Source organism: Ctenopharyngodon idella, chromosome 3 (assembly GCF_019924925.1).
Source record: "Ctenopharyngodon idella isolate HZGC_01 chromosome 3, HZGC01, whole genome shotgun sequence".
Classification (NCBI taxonomy): Eukaryota; Metazoa; Chordata; class Actinopteri; order Cypriniformes; family Xenocyprididae; genus Ctenopharyngodon; species Ctenopharyngodon idella.
The window spans coordinates 19,396,249-19,412,437 of NC_067222.1; the positions used below are offsets into that span (position 1 = coordinate 19,396,249).

The 16,189-nt window shown below is 37.2% G+C and overlaps 1 protein-coding gene across 8 annotated transcripts in view; it reads left to right on the forward strand.

Moving 5' to 3' along the window:
* The first annotated feature begins 423 nt into the window (after positions 1-423).
* The window catches only part of mettl26 (methyltransferase like 26), a 50,144-nt gene continuing 34,378 nt past the window's right edge, over positions 424-16,189 (forward strand). The window contains exons 1-6 of one of the 8 annotated variants that reach the window (XM_051885963.1): positions 424-907; positions 983-1,199; positions 3,302-3,464; positions 3,553-3,612; positions 3,697-3,764; positions 6,684-6,762. In XM_051885963.1, the coding sequence (XP_051741923.1) occupies positions 838-907; positions 983-1,199; positions 3,302-3,464; positions 3,553-3,612; positions 3,697-3,764; positions 6,684-6,762 (657 nt within the window). In that variant the 5' untranslated portion in view covers positions 424-837. Of the gene's footprint in view, positions 1,200-3,301; positions 3,465-3,552; positions 3,613-3,696; positions 3,765-6,683; positions 6,763-16,189 lie in introns of all 8 variants that reach the window. The other 7 variants (XM_051885965.1, XM_051885964.1, XM_051885959.1 and 4 more) reach the window with 7 other exon arrangements.

Sequence of the window (16,189 nt, forward strand, 5' to 3'; positions counted from 1 at the left end):
TCCACGGAATAAGAGAAAAGATATCTTGTTGTGTCTTTGGATGTCAGAAACTGAATGTAAAAAAAAAAAAAAAAAAAAATTGTCTTTTTTTTTTTTTTTTTACAGAATACCATGGTTGAAGACGCCATTTTAAGTTAAAAGCAGACGTTTATGGTTGCAAGCCATTAACCGAACAGGCTGGACTGAGGAAACTGAAACTTCATGTCTCAACTCAAAATATCTTCAGTATCTAGCACTGACTAGATTTCTCTTGTTATTGCTGCAATTAGTTTTATGTGCACATATTGTTGTTATGCTTATATGTTGCTACTCTGTGCAGTGACCTTGAGCTTGGGAAAGGAGCTTTATAAATAGCCTAAACATTATTATTATTATTAATTATTTTAATGAATTTAATCCATCCTTGATGAATAACTAGCTATTTCTAAAACCAGCATTTCATAGTGATTCCAAACTTCTGAACTGTGTATTTATTTTATTAGTAATGATTAAAAGTAAAATACTATCCTATTTTAATACATAGGCTATAAAATACATAAAATCACTGGTCGTGATAACAGACTCATGAATCTTTGTGCGCCACTTTTTGAAAGAAAGAGGAAGTTGAAGCGCGTTGCATTGTGGGATGTGGAATCCAATACATTGCGTTTTAAATCGTATTACACTGTAAAGGGTGAACGTGCTTTAATAATGACTACCACTAAACTGAGTGAATAAAGAACAATCATCTGGAGGCGAAATCTAAATTATTATTTTTTGCAACCTTGCAATTTTCCGCCGTTATGAAATACAAGAGCATCTCATGTGACCTGATGTGAGCTGCCGTCATCTAGATGTATGAATCTGTTCTGGACATTTGCACAATTTAGGAACTGTTTTGGATCGCCAAACTTTGGAGCTTTTAAAGGTGTTGTTGGAGTCTGACATTGCCTTTTTCAGGTGCGGTTATTTTTACGTAGCTCCATTCTGCTCTTGATTCCAGGAACTTGTCGTTGGATGTGTAAAATGCTGAATGCTGCAGCAGCCGACAGAAATAAGGACCCGATCCTTGAGGTATTAAAAACCAGAGTGACATCAGACAGGCATCTGGTCGCTTTGGAAATATCTTCTGGTACGGGACAGCATGTCATTCACTTTGCCAAAGCATTTCCGAACATTATATGGCAGCCGTCTGAAGTTGAAGCACAGTCAATATCGAGGTGAATATGCGCAACATCTTACTTTATCTTGAATTCTCTGCTATATATGTAGACATGAACAGCTCTGCATAAGAGATTACATTCTCGCTGCTGCAGAAACGCATTGATTGATACTTGCATATTCAAGTTATGAAATCCTAAAACAAAAAATCTTTGAAATCGTTTTACTAATTGATGAAGAGGCACAAGGTCGTTGAAATAGTTATATATGTAATATGTTCTTTATATTTTCATGTAGGCATAGGCCTATATTTTTATTATAATACAAAGTTCACCTACGAAAGTTTGTTTGGAGTGCAGGTGCAGAGATCTGTAAATAGATGGCGCTGTTCAGTCACGTTTGGAGTGCGTGGATCGACTTTTTTTTAAAGGAGGCCTATTTTGTATGACTAATGTCTTTTGGTTATTTATGAATGACAAAATAATAAGTCAAAAGCCGCTCCAATACCTGTTACTTAGTTTATCTCAAAGTACACGTTCCTGTCAGTGCAAAACCTTTGTATGCTATATCTTTTACCTGAAATTAATTGCTTCCCCTCAGAAACGACTTGAATTTTAAAGCAGTCGTCACATGACGCAGGTCCTTGGCGCTTTGAAAACAACGTTAATAATATATAGCAACACAGCCATTTAAGTAGCTGATTTAATGCCCGTTTATGTAATGATGGTTAGGGCAATAATAGCAAATAGGACAAAAGGATGTGCATGTGTTGTTTCAGGATCGACTAGAAAGAAGACCTCCACAATCCACTGCAGTCTGCAACTTACATTCAGATATGACTCTTCCGCTTTTCACAATCCAATCAATTCTCGATGGATACAAGTCTTGCCTTACTTTTTTTCTTCTTGAATAATATGTAGTCAGAAATAGAATGTCCTTGAATATGTGGGAATTAAATCAAAATGTATAGATCACAATAAAAACAACAGCGGCAACGCTCTCACCAATTTTGATATAGCTGCTTTTTTCTTTTGGCAGCGGCTATTTGTACTGTGTAAATAGCAATTAGATGCTATTTACACTAAGTGAAAATAGCATATTTTCTTAATGATAGATGCTATTTACACTAAGTGACAATAGCAGCATTTTCTTAGCGATATGCTATTTACACTAGGTGAAAATAGCGATAGATTCTATTTACACCATGTAAAAGTGTCAGTTCTTTGCAATAAGAGTAAATAGTAATTAGATGCTATCTATACTTTATATTGGCAGAGACTATTTGCACCTCAGTATTTTTGTACATTAACAGGATGCAATAATATCATAGTGTAAATGATTATATTTATTAAAATTATGAAATGGATACTGCCTTATTAAGAGAATAAAAACCCTCCTTACACCTTCCCCTAACCCTACCCAATAAACACTTTTAATATTATTAAACACTCGTTTGCAGTTAATTTCCACTTTTAGAACATTATTTTCATTTTTATTGAAAATAAATGCAAGCTTGACAAAAGGCGGATTTGAACCCGCTTCTATCGCGTTAAAAGCCAGATCTGCGAGTCTTACTCGCTAGTGCTGTGCCACTAAAGACATCGAATTCTGTATGTATTTTTTAAAACTTAAGTGGCCCAACCAGACACTGGTGGGCGGAGCTAATGTAAATAGTGTTTGCCAACAAGGGACGCTATTTGCACTTAGTGTAAATAGACACTTTGTTTTCTTTTTTGTTTTCAGCTAATTCACAGAAATGATATCAGTGGTTGATTGCATAAACTGCTTAGACTAGTCTTAAAAAGTTAGTCATCTAATATTTTTTTTTTCAAGACTGGTCCTAACTTTTTTAAATCAGTTACATAAAAAGGTAGAGCGGTCTAATTTGAATCAGAAAAGTAAGACTGATTACCTAGTTCTTAAGACAGTCTTAACATAATGGCTGAGTTTATGCAACCGGCCCCGTAACAAACTGAGAAAAGAAATAATGGAGCATAGTGCAGTAATAAACACTTGTGACGGAGCTGTATTAGTTCAAAGTTCACTCCTGATTATTCTTTAGATTGGGCTTCATACCATATCATTTTTCCTGCTATTGAATACCAAATGTCTAATTGCTAATATTTTATATACCATATTGTGATTTTTTTTTTTTTTTCAGTATTGAAGCATATAGACAGTATCATAGGCTGCAGAATGTAAAGCCACCCATCTATCTTGATGTGTCTCAGAGTTGGGAGAACTGGGGTGGAATTCAAGCTGAGTCATGTGACCTCGTCGTGAACATCAACATGATGCACATTTCACCTCTGGCCTGCACAATGGTGTCATGTTTGCTTGCTTGTATTTCTCTTTCTCTGTATTTGTTGAATGTCTGCATATAACATCATCTAATATTCTTTCGATTTTTAGGGTTTGTTTAATGGTGTTGGAAAAATACTGAAGCCCCAAGGATTGCTTCTGACTTATGGGGTATTTGTAGCATAATAAGCTCAAGCACCTTGAATTTTTATGCATTTGGCTTCTAAAGTCTTGTATCTTATATTCTTTTTGCAGCCGTATGCTTTCAATGGATCGATTACTCCTCAGAGCAATGTTGACTTTGACCAGAGCTTGAGATACAGGTTAGTGATAAAGGAAATCACTGGCAAATGAGCAACATCTGCATTGCTGCAAAGTGGTGTAGATCCTTGATAAAGGTTATTTCACTGGTGTGAAAAGAAATGCATGCAAATATAAAACAGCTGTCTTTTATGGTCTAATAAAGTTAAGGCCTAAACTCTTTTACATCAAAAGTGTAATGAATAAGCCTCAGGCTGAAGGAAATGCAAATTCACACTTGTACAGTAGAGGGCGCAGCTCAAACAAACCTTAGCTGTGCTGCCATTCTGGATCGCAGAACAACAGGAAAAAAAAAAAAAAAAGATGAAACACAAATGTGCTGTTTATCTAAAGTAATTTTCGCTTATTAGTATGGTTGAATTGGATCATTGAAGGTCAGCAGTAAAGACTTTGGTTAATAAAGTGAGATTAAATACATAAAGGCCCGGTTTCACAGACAGGGCTTAGGCTAAGCCAGGATTAGGCCTTAATTCAGTTAGGGCATTTAAGTAGCTTTTATAAATGTATCCTAGAAAAGAAACATTACTGGTTTGCATCTTGAGACAAAACAATGGAACTGACATGTTTTAAAATATGGCAGTGCAAGTTGCTATCAGTTAAAACAGCTCAAACATGCATTTTAGTCTAGGACTAGCTTAAGCCTTGTCTGTGAAACTGAGGGAAAATACTCATAGTAATATGTATATATATAAAGTTTGCATTAAACTGTTTTTTTATATATATTGAGGAATATGGTATCTGTTTTTGTGCAAGTGAGATGAGTAAATATCTTCTCACATTTAGTCTAGAACTACAATATCTATACTACAATCATGTTCACACAGCACACACAACACCTCTGTACTCACGATTTCTCTCCAGATTTCTGGGGACAGGAGAGCTGTCAGTCCATAAATAGGAAAACAAAGTAACTTGCATTACTTATTTGAAGATGTACAGTAACTCACATATTTTGTTGTAAATTTAAAAGTAATGCGTTACTTTACTCGTTATTTGAAAAAAGTAATCTGATGTGTTGTTGTGATGAGTTACCCCCAATACTGCTTATAATACTTTTAGATTATAACTACAACTGTCAAAATTTCCCCTTTATGAACTTATACTGCAAAAAAAATTCTCTTACTTAGTATTTTTGTCATTTCCCATTACAAATATCTAAAAAAAATTTAAATCAAAATAAATTTCCTTGAGAAGGAAAAAGACTTAAGAACTAGGGATGTCCCGATCAGGTTTTTTTGCCCTCGAGTCCGAGTCATTTGATTTTGAGAATCTACCGATACCGAGTCCCGATCCGATAAAAACAAATATAAATATATTTGTTTTTATATTAGGCTTTGTTTTTATATTATATAAATACTTTGCCGGCATTTAACCAATAGCGTCTCTGCAACAAAGTGACGCACGCGTTGCTGTTTCTATGTTGAGTCAAAAGGGTCTAAAGCCTCGTTTACACTGCACGCTGTGTGTTTTCGAAGCGTCCCAGAAGCGGCTCGCCGCACCGCTTCGCTGAAGATAGGCGCCCAGCCTATTTTTGACGGACGCTGTGTCCAAGACGCACAGCTCAAATACAAAATAAAATCAAAATAATCACCCTGTGTAAACTCCCGCTCATATTTCACATCACTAGGAGGCCAGAAACTGAAGACAAGAGATTCGAAGTTTAAAAACTTGAATTTTTTTTTGTTCTTGTCATCCATTGGACTTTTAAGTGTATAAACTTCGTCTGTAGGCTACAGCAAAATAAAGTATGGCATAGCAATAAACACAATTCAACCGGACAAAATATAACCATTTAGCCATTAAAAACACGAAAAGAATCAAAGAAAAAACATCAGACAGTCAAATCTCGTGGTCTCGTGAATTCAGCCGCTTCGCTTCTGAAATGCTTCTGGTGTGAGTTGACACTGCGCAGAGGACGGAACAAAACCTTGCCGGAGCCGTAACGTGCCGCAGACGCGTGCAGTGTAAATGAGGCTTAACGCCTGTTTCACACTGCAAGCGTAAGCGGCACGTGAGCAGCGTGTATTTTTTTCGGCATGCATTATTTTAGTTATTACACAGACTGCAGCATACCCAAATTAAACCAGAGTTTGCTGTCTTGTAAACATGTGCACGCGGCAGATGATGTCATACACACAAAGCTTACCTCATTCGTGTGCAGCAATGGATGACACGAGGCTTTTGTTTATTTATTTTATTTATTTATGTATTTACGTTTATATGAGAATGTTGTACACCTCCCCATGTTAACAAACTTTCAAGACTATCAAGTTTATAAATGACCAACTTATAAAAACGAATGTATAGCTGTCTTTGTAAAGAAATGCTCACATATGTAGCTTCGAGCCGCTGCTGTGACGCTGTACAAACGCTTCGAGTGTGAATACTCGCGCGTCTCTGCAGCTGCAGTGACGGTGTAGTTACGCTCACGCTTGCAGTGTGAAACAGGTGTAACTCTGTGCCACCGCATAACTATAGATGTGTTAAATATAATGAGAATATATATACATATCCGAGTCCTGATCGGGAGGTAACGTCCAATTCCGATCGAGTCTGAAACCACGTGATCGGGCCCGATTTCGGATCGGATCTTGACATCCCTATTAAGAACAATTATCAAACTTAACTGCTTAAAAAAATCAGTACAAAAAAAAAAAAAAAAACTTGTCCCTTTGAATTAAGTTTTTTCTTACCTCACTGATATTAGATAGATGATATTAGGATAAATTTTGATAGATTTTTCAGAAAACAACACCTACTATCTAATGGACCTAACAGTCATTTTGCTTCTCAAGTAAATATATCTTGATTTAAGAATGTTTTGATATTTGTACTAGATTACAAGACAAAAATACTGCAGTGTAAAAATTATTACACTGCAAAAGTCGATCATATTTTGTTGTAACAATGTTGTTTTACAGAAATCCAGACTGGGGTCTAAGAGATGTATCATTACTGACAAAGCTAGGCCAAGAAAATGGACTGCGATTGGAGGGAATTGTAAGAGTGTTATTACCAAAATGAATTATTTAATGCATCTGGTGTAGTGCAATGCAAGTGCATGCTTGATGATAATTATAGTTTAAGATGCAATGTCAATTCTCCCTTGCCTATTTCTCAGGGTTTCCGCGGAGCATTAAAAAGCATTAAAAGTCATTAAATGGATTTTGCGAAAATTAAGGCCTTAAATGGCATTAAAAATCATTAACTTTTATTCCTACAGGCATTAAATTTTTTAGATAGTTTTGAATAAAAAAATAATAATACCAGTTTATTTTGAATATAGGCTTCATAATTAATAACTTTGATTTGTTGTCGCAAAATATGTACACTCGTGTGATATACACGTGGAACCAGTTTTGTAATTGTCTCCGGCCGGTGCAAAATTGCTGTAACGCCGTTTTTAACAGCGGCGGGCTGGAACCAGGATGAGTAAAATTGGTTGCTTCTCAGACGGAAGGGCCAACTTCGAGACTTTTCAGACCCATTTAGTGACTTTTTTCCCAAGAAAGTGCAATGTGACAAATCTAGCGACTTGTTGAAACCTTATCTAGCTTCCGAGACTCCCCGGTACTGCCTCACGAGTGCGAGATCTTGCTTTCCTGCCGCCGGCGCACCTCTCTCTGCGTCTGTTATGTTCAGTGAACGGCTAAGAGGCGCAGCGCATTCAGTTGAGGCTGTGCGCTCTGTCAGAGAACAAATAAAATAGATACTGTTGAGTGATCATTTTATCGAAAAATGGGCTACTTTCCCACAGACTGGAGTGAGATCATAGACGTCACGTCTCTGTCGCGATCTTTCCTGGTGTTCACGTGCCTCAGTTCAAGCAGAGCGCATGAACCGATCATCTCTTCCACTTTACTAGTTACAACAACCTCTGAAGGTATGTTGAAAAATAGAGTACAACTTAACGAAATCCGTATCATGTCTCATGAAATCGCTCAATGAGTGTTTCAACCGCGGAAAGACGTCAATAAAACAGATTGAAAAAAATGTCACATTTACCTCCACATTTAAATCTGTTCAGTGTCCAAAAATCAGTGTATCTGGCATTATTCAGGGGGCGGGCCTTGGGGGCGGGCTGAGCAAGGCACCTGAGACTGGCATAATAAGTAGCCATGTGCCTCCTGGGGCATGACAAATGCATATTAAGTAGCCATGTGCTGTAGTAGTAGACACAAAATGTCCCTGATATGAGGTAATGTAAGAAATGTGTTATATTTGTATAATAAAATATTTTAATATATATTAACATCATATAATAGTATTGTATAATATTCAAAATAAATGATATTTCTTGAAACACTCCAATTTAAATTTTGTAAAGTGTCTTTTTATACCATATGCATCAACGATATAAGGGACCCTTCTATTATAAATCATATGATATCGCCGATATTTCAATGTATAGTCAAATAAACTGATTGTTATATTTAGAATGTATTTATATTTAAAATATTAAAATAATATTCTATTTATATTTAAAAATTATATTATTTTTTGTTTAAAACACTCAATGTTTGAATTTTATGTCAATTCCATAACATTTCTTGTTTATACTTTATGCATCAATGATATTCAGGACCCTTTATATTGTAAATCATTTAAATCATATTATATGTAAATATTTAAATGTATAATAAATATTTAAAAATATATTAAAATTATTGTATTATATTTAAATAGTATTTTATTCTACAAAAAATTATATTATTTTTATTTAAAGCACTCATAAAAAAACTCACGAGTTTTAAAGTCAATTTCATAAAATTTCTTGTTCATACCGTATGCATAAATTATATTATATTTCATTATATTTCAAATCATTTAAATCATATTTAAATGTATAATAAATTATTTTACAAAATATTAAAACGATTGTTGATTGTGGTTTTAAATAGTATCGTATTGTGTTATATTTCAATAGTATTGTGATAAATATTTAATAAAAAAAAATATTTAAAAACAAAACATATATATTATTTTTTATTTAAACCACTTTGACTTCTGGACAATGAGGTATTCGTTTCCAATCTTCCCTATCCATTAGTATTTCAATAAATGTATATTGTAAATGTAAATATATTAAAACAACCATATGTATATGTATAAGCAGGGTGCTTTTGGAAGTGCTTTTAAATTAATTTTAAACAGGTTCTTTATCTCTCGTATGCAACAAAATCACTGTGGTATTGTAAAACCTTATACATTAAATATTTTTGATATTTAACAAGATTTTCAGTCACTCATTCTTGGTATACTGCAAGTACTGCACAAATATCTAATAAACCAGAAATGTACACAGACATTAGAAAAAGGAAATGTTTATTTATATATACATATAAGAACTAAAACATTATATAATATATTTATTATATAAAATTATTTATTCAAAACAAAATAAACATCTTTACAACATATAAATTGTGTCCTTGTCTATTTTGTCTCTCCTCTCTTGACTTTCTCCATCCACTGTGCCACAGTCTTCCCAGAAGCCTTTGCACAAAAGTGGACACCCTGAAACTGGCTGTGGCCAAATTCTTTAGTCTTTGGCTGGCCACACTTTCGGCAGAGGAACTGCTGAGGTATTTGACGTTTTTTTAGAGTTCAAACCTTGAGCTGCAGCTGCTGCGGCTGCCTCTGCCAACTTCTTTCTCCGCCACGCTGTGGTCCTGGGCACCCTCTTCTCGTTTGGTGCTGCAACTGGTACAGGTGCAGGCACAGCACCAACAGGTATGGGCGTGGCAGGTGCTGCGGTAGCTGCGGTAGATGTATGTGCAGCAGCAGGTACAGACGCAGAGGCAGGTATGGCAGAAGGTGCTGGTGTCGAGCCCACTGGAGGAGGCTGGATTCGAGATTGCGGTGCTGCCTGTCCGGAAGCATCCTGAGGTATTTCAAACTCAAAGGATGAATGTCCATGCTGGATTGCTTCCGGTAGTTTTGGCAGTACCGGTGGGAGCTGTTCAGGGGCCACCAAAGGAGCAGTAAAAGGCTCAATGTCCTGCTGCAAGACCTCCCTCTCCTGCCCCTTTATTCGAGCATTGTGCCTATATACAGAAAAGACAATAATACGTATATATGTGTGTAAAAATAATTATGAATATGAAAACCGATGCAAACATGAACAATTAATTACTGAACCTACCACTGGGATATAGTGAGCTGGTTTAGCTCAAAGAGCTTTAATTTTGTTAGAGCCATGATTCCGGGGCTGCCCATCGGTTTACCCGGACTCCGGCGATGGTCTGACCGGCAGGGTAAATTCGGCAGAGAGCCAGGCAGATGGCTTCCACTACTCGGCTTGTGCTGGGCCACTGAGCTGGTCCACCTTCACCAAGGAAGCATCTGCAAAGTGAAAAAGGAGGATAGCGGTCAAGCAAGTGAATAACATTGGTTACAAGACCGGTTATGATTATAGCCAAGATAAAAAGAACTTTCAAGAGAATCAAATGATAATAACTAAGTAACAAAGTAAGAAGAAAAAAAACAGAAACCAGTACCTCTTCAGACTTTCAGTGCCAGGGGTCGACCTTGAAGCGACCCTTCGGGGGGGGTTGACCTGCGCCATCAACCCCTGATGGCGCAGGTCAACCAGACTGTCGGCCAGCCTGATGACGTGGTCATAACCATAAGTTTTTGCTTTAATTTGTTTTGCATTGCTCGATCGACCGTAGCCAGGGGTCGATGAATCAATGCCCCACATTGGGCGCCATGTTTTGCGGTGTGTATTTTGATCTTAACACCTTTAACCTTATTATTTATTATTCTCAGGTTAGGTAAAGTAAGTCAAGTCTGGCCTAAATTATAAGCATTTTAAATTACTTACAATTTGGTAAGAAGACTCCTCTGTGGTTCTTGTTCAAAGTCTTAAAACACTATAAATCAAGCCAAGGTAGGCAGCTTTTGTAATCAATTAAATTTCTTTTAATTGGTTACTTTTCTTTTTATAATAAACAAAAACCTAAAGGCCAATAAAACTTCATCATTAAGGTATAAAATACAGTAATCACTCTTTTGAGTCAAAGGTGTAGTCAGCTCTGGGCTTCCCATCTTCAGCTTGGGGTTTCTTGTCCTCAGCTCTGGGCTTCTAGGCGTCGGGGTACTGACGTATCAGTATCCGAAGAGGCAATCAACTCATCAGTCTTTTATACTCGTGTTGTTTATCACAGACGTTAGGTTATCTTCTTGATTGACGTACGCTGTAACTTTCCCAAAGTTTCCAGATCCTTCTCAAGGCCTCGCAGGTGCGAGCTGTCTGGCTTTTGTGTCCTTGAACTCCAGTAAACTCAGCCAAGATGGCTGATGTCCTTATAAGGTTCTAGGAGTAGAACCACAGTTCTCTGTGTCCTTGAGCTCACACACATAGAACCACACACACATATCCAACAATAACTGTGCCATACAGTATAATACATTTCTTAGAAACAAACAAAAATAAATAATAATAATATTGTAAGCAACACCTAATATTTAATACATTGGCCAAATGTGTAGCAACAGACATCCAAAATCTAAACAAGGAGGCAGGGTAATTGCATTTTCTTGATATAATACAACACCCCCTTCATGCAATTATCCTGACTCGTTATTCAACATTCTCAAGCATAGCTGTGGCACACAAACGTTTCACTTCAAATTTTAACAGTAACATGTACATTCGTTCATAATTCTTAAACTCCTTGGTTAGTAACACATTCAGGTAACATTCCACCCAGTTTTCTGCTTTCCATAATTTTAATAATCAATTATATTTCTCTGTACAGGATCATTTAAGGGCAAAACTTTGTGCTCTGCTTGATTTTCAAGTATAAGCCAAATTTGGATCCTACAAAGAATCCATTAGTTACTTCAAGCATCCTTCAGGTCCTCCCAAAGTAAGATGCGGCTCCTCCCCTGGCTTAGACAGTTTGCAGAAGCCAAAGGGGATCTGAGCTTCCAGGCCATGTACCTTGGAAACTTGGGCCGTCTGCATTCCCTCGGATCTTTTGGGCACAAAATTAGTATCTGGGGTGTTTCTTGCTCCAGCTACAAATTAAAATACCCCATACATTTAACCAATTCAAACAGTGCAAAAGGTTCCTTATCCATCACTTTGTAAATATCTAATTGCCAAACTCTGGGTGAAATATTTTCAAGCAATTAATTTCATTCAAAATTGTTGCACTTATTTCAGTAATCATTTCTTGAGCATTTACATATAATACATAGTAAATATTCACATTACAAATAATACATTACAAAAGAGTTTCTCTAGTTTATTCATTATTCATTCAGTACATTCATTATTTTCAAAACAATCCAGTAATTAAACCTTTGTATCAACAGTAGTCTTTCTGATATTTTTCTGAATTATATTCAAACATAAATTATACATTCTATATCAAAAATCAGTTTGTTTCTATAAGGTTCCCATTGTCAATTTTGTAAACAAAATTTGTCTCCCAAGCTTAAAATTTACCATAATTTAAGCCTTTCATATTTTAAATTAAAAAATGTACAAATTTATCTTATAACCTGTACTACAATCATAGAGTTTCATCTTCAGTTACCATAACACATAGTTTAACTTCCTTAATATACTATATGTAGTGACTTTAGACTACGGAAATATGCTATTTTCACACATGCAAACAGAATCTAATTGCTATTACACCAAGTGCCGACAGCCGCTGCCTATACTATATATTCAAAGTATACTATATATTCATGTCTCTAATTCACATAACGACTTCCAAGTATTTAAAGCATAAACCATACTTTTAATAAAGTAATTTCTTATAATAGATCTTTACATAAATCACCATTATAAGGTTCATCCTTTGGTACATCAGTATCTGGTGGCATCTTATACTTTTGTAATCCTCAAAACACACCCCAGAAATTAAATCGTCTTGTCAAGAGTTCTCCCCCTAAAGCTCTCCTGAGTTCCAGGATTTCCTAAAGTGTTTCACTGACCCCAGCTAAGGTCTCAGTGCTGCTGGATGCAGTGCTGTCGTTGCTTGCTATCGTAGTCTTATAACTGAATAAGAAGCATATACAAACGATATAAGACTCCTTATGCTACTTCTGCCCCTTCTTTCAGGGGTTCCAGACTCAATCAAGGCCGTTCAGTGCTTCTTGGTTTCTAATGAGAGCTTGTTTGTCCTCCTCATCTGTTCTCTTGCTGTGTTCATACACCGGTATGATAAGCCTGCATCCATCACAGCAAAATGACTTGTCATTTCAAATATTACAATATGTCTACTAGCACATCTTATTTATAATGAGCTGATTTTCAATTATTCATTTAATTATGTTGTAGGCTATAATAACATACATAATTAACTATAGTTTTGGCTGCTTTCTCAGTTTATTGATTGTCCTAGTCCAGTTTCTCTCTTTTCAGTAGTTATAATCTTCTCTTTATCTTCTTTCTACATATGAGAATATATTACAATCTAATATAATAGATAGTGAGGCATATATTTTCCTTAATTTTCATCATCTATTTTAAATGACTCTCTCTAAATATTATTGGCCTATATGCTCTATATGCTATCATCATACTTATCCATTGATTAATATTACTCTTTCTAGGTTTCTGCATATTGTCACATAATTCTGTGGACAAAAATGTTTTCTTCTCAAATAATATACTGTCCATATACTTCTGTCAACATACATTTCTTCTCAACCATGAAGTATTCCACTAATATTAACATACATTCTATATTTAAGTGTTGGCATATTTATTCAATTATTTTTGTTGTTTATGAATTTATTTAGACAATCATTTTCATTTCTAACTCTTACTACAAGCACAAGGTAATATTATCCTGTCCATGCATTATCTTACAGTATCCTTACTCTGTTTTATATCACCACTATCTCTTGATTAATTTTCTTATGCTAGAATATTCTTCTACTTGCTTACTTCACAGTAATTAATAGTTTTCAAAATGTTTGTTTCAATATCACCACATAAGCATCATAATCTTAACTGTATTACGATTTTTAGGATTTGTCTACATTCTTACACAATTCAGTATATTTATTTTGTCATACGTTCTTCTTAAACTTTGGCAAGTCTGACCAATGTTGCTGTAGTGTTTACCTTCTCTTTCCCTTTTCCAAAATTATTCCAGCTTTTAAACAAATATATATATACTTTTCCTTCTTATCTACAAGTTTTAATTTCCAGTAATTTTTCTTTAGGTTTATAAAGTCCCTTTTCGTTTTACAGTGTATAATCACCTTATAGTGTATAAGTACTGCCTTCCTCTACTCATACATTTCTATCTGAACATCCTCCCCAAAACATCTTGTTGTTTTAGTCTGTAATACTAATATCATTGAGGGTTTTCGGCTTTTTACAATATTTACCCCTCATTTACTTCATCTATCTTCCAGTGGACTCTAGTTTACCTAGTGGATTATTCATACCATTATATACATATATAACTATCCCATAATTTTCAGCTGTTCCATCATATAATATTTTATATTTAATTTAAAAAATTATCTTAGGAATATATCTCAATGTCTACTGTTACCTGTTTTAAACCAATTTGGTATTCCTTATTTCATATAACCATTTAATTTCAATGCATTTGGTGACGCTCTTCTTCAGTGTCAATATGTTTTATAACTTGCATTTTCTGCCAAATTCAAAAATTCTTCCTTTATGTTATATTAAATATATTTTTCCACTTTTATGTAATACAAACTTGTAGATTTTCTACAGTAACATTCTTTTTTTTTTTTTCCCACATTGGCTCGATTCTTCCAATGTTTTGTGTTCACATGCAACAGAGATATATCTGTTCTTTATAGAAGAAATTATTATTGCTACTTTTTTATTCTTTTGCTTCCAAAAGCAATTGGGTCCATATGATGACAATGAAACACGGACCCAGGGTACATGTAACAACAATATTGTCACACTATAACAACGCTCTCCCACATATTTTGCTATTGTAACTGCGCTTATTTCTGTCGTTGGTATAAGTTGCAGTGGGTGGTAATAGACAAGAAATGCACAGTTCCCTTTCAATACTTCACTCGTACTGCGGATGGGGAAAGGTCTCCTTTTCCTCGCTGCTGAAGCCTTTTTCAATAGCGCAGTGTAACTGCACGGCCATTGGTTCAAACTAGAGAACTTTTTGAGCCAATGACGTCGCGGCGGAGCTGCGCGAGCCTATGGCCATGCGGCACGCCAAAGCCCGCCAAAATGGGCCGGGCGTATGGCTATATAAGCGGGCATTTCGCCATAGGATTTCAGATCTCTCTCCTTCAGCAACAACATCACTTCTCTTCGCTGATCTTCAGAGCGGAAAGCCTTCGCCGCCTGGAACGAGCTCTTTCGCCGTTGAAGAGGCACAGCAGCAGACCAGCTGAGATCGCTGAACGCCTGCAGCGCCGGCGCCCTCACAGACTGCCGAGCGCTGCTCTCGAGCCGCCCGCTTCCCGCTTCCGGCCGCCTTCTCAGCGCGTCTCCTGCCGCCATCCGGCGTTGCTTAAAATAGCAAATTTCCGCGGTTTAACGCCACTTTTTAAAAGAGCACATTCCAGCGGTTCTCACCGCTCTAAAAGAGCCCCTCAATCGCCGTTTTCACGGCGGCGGCGTTGCTTCAAATGCCGCGCCACAGTTGTGGCACATGCAGAGCCCCTCTGCATGACAACGACGGGCACAGTGAGTGCGTCGGCTGCCTGGGCAAGTCCCAGGCCATGCGACACTTCATGCCCAAGCACTCCAGCTCTGCCTCTGCCTCGAGTCGCCCCAGGACTGCGCCGACTCAGCATCAGAGCAAACCTGCTCCTTCTACCTCCCAGGCAGCACCCCCTAAGGAGCAGCGCCAGCGACTACGTCCTGCCAAGCGCTCTTCCTTCCCGAGACGCCAGGCCCCCGGCCAAGGATTGTGCTGGACCCGACGCCTCCGAAGTCTTCCTGATCTCACAGGAAAGAAGAGGAAGGGGCAAACTTCCTCTTCCACACTCGTCAGTGCACAGGCCCCCTCCCGGCGGTCTGTCATCCGACGTCATTCAACCCCTCGTCACGCGGGCCGAGGCCTGGCAGGCCATCCCCGGAGTGTCACAATGGGTGTTGAGGATAATAAATCAAGGCTACTCACTGCAGTTTGCCCGAAGGCCCCCGCGCTTCAGCGGGGTGCTTCCCACTTCAGTAAAACCGGACGACGCCCATGTCCTCCACGCCGAAGTGATGACTCTGTTAGGGAAGGGAGCCATAGAAATAGTTCCCCCCGCAGAGAGCGAATCGGGATTCTACAGCCATTATTTTCTTGTCCCCAAGAAAGATGGCGTTCTCAGACCCATCTTAGATCTCAGACTCCTGAACCTCTCCCTCATGAGACGGAAGTTCAAGATGTTAACGCTGAAACAGATCCTCGCGCAGATTTGCCCCAAGGACTGGTTCTTCTCGCTGGATCTG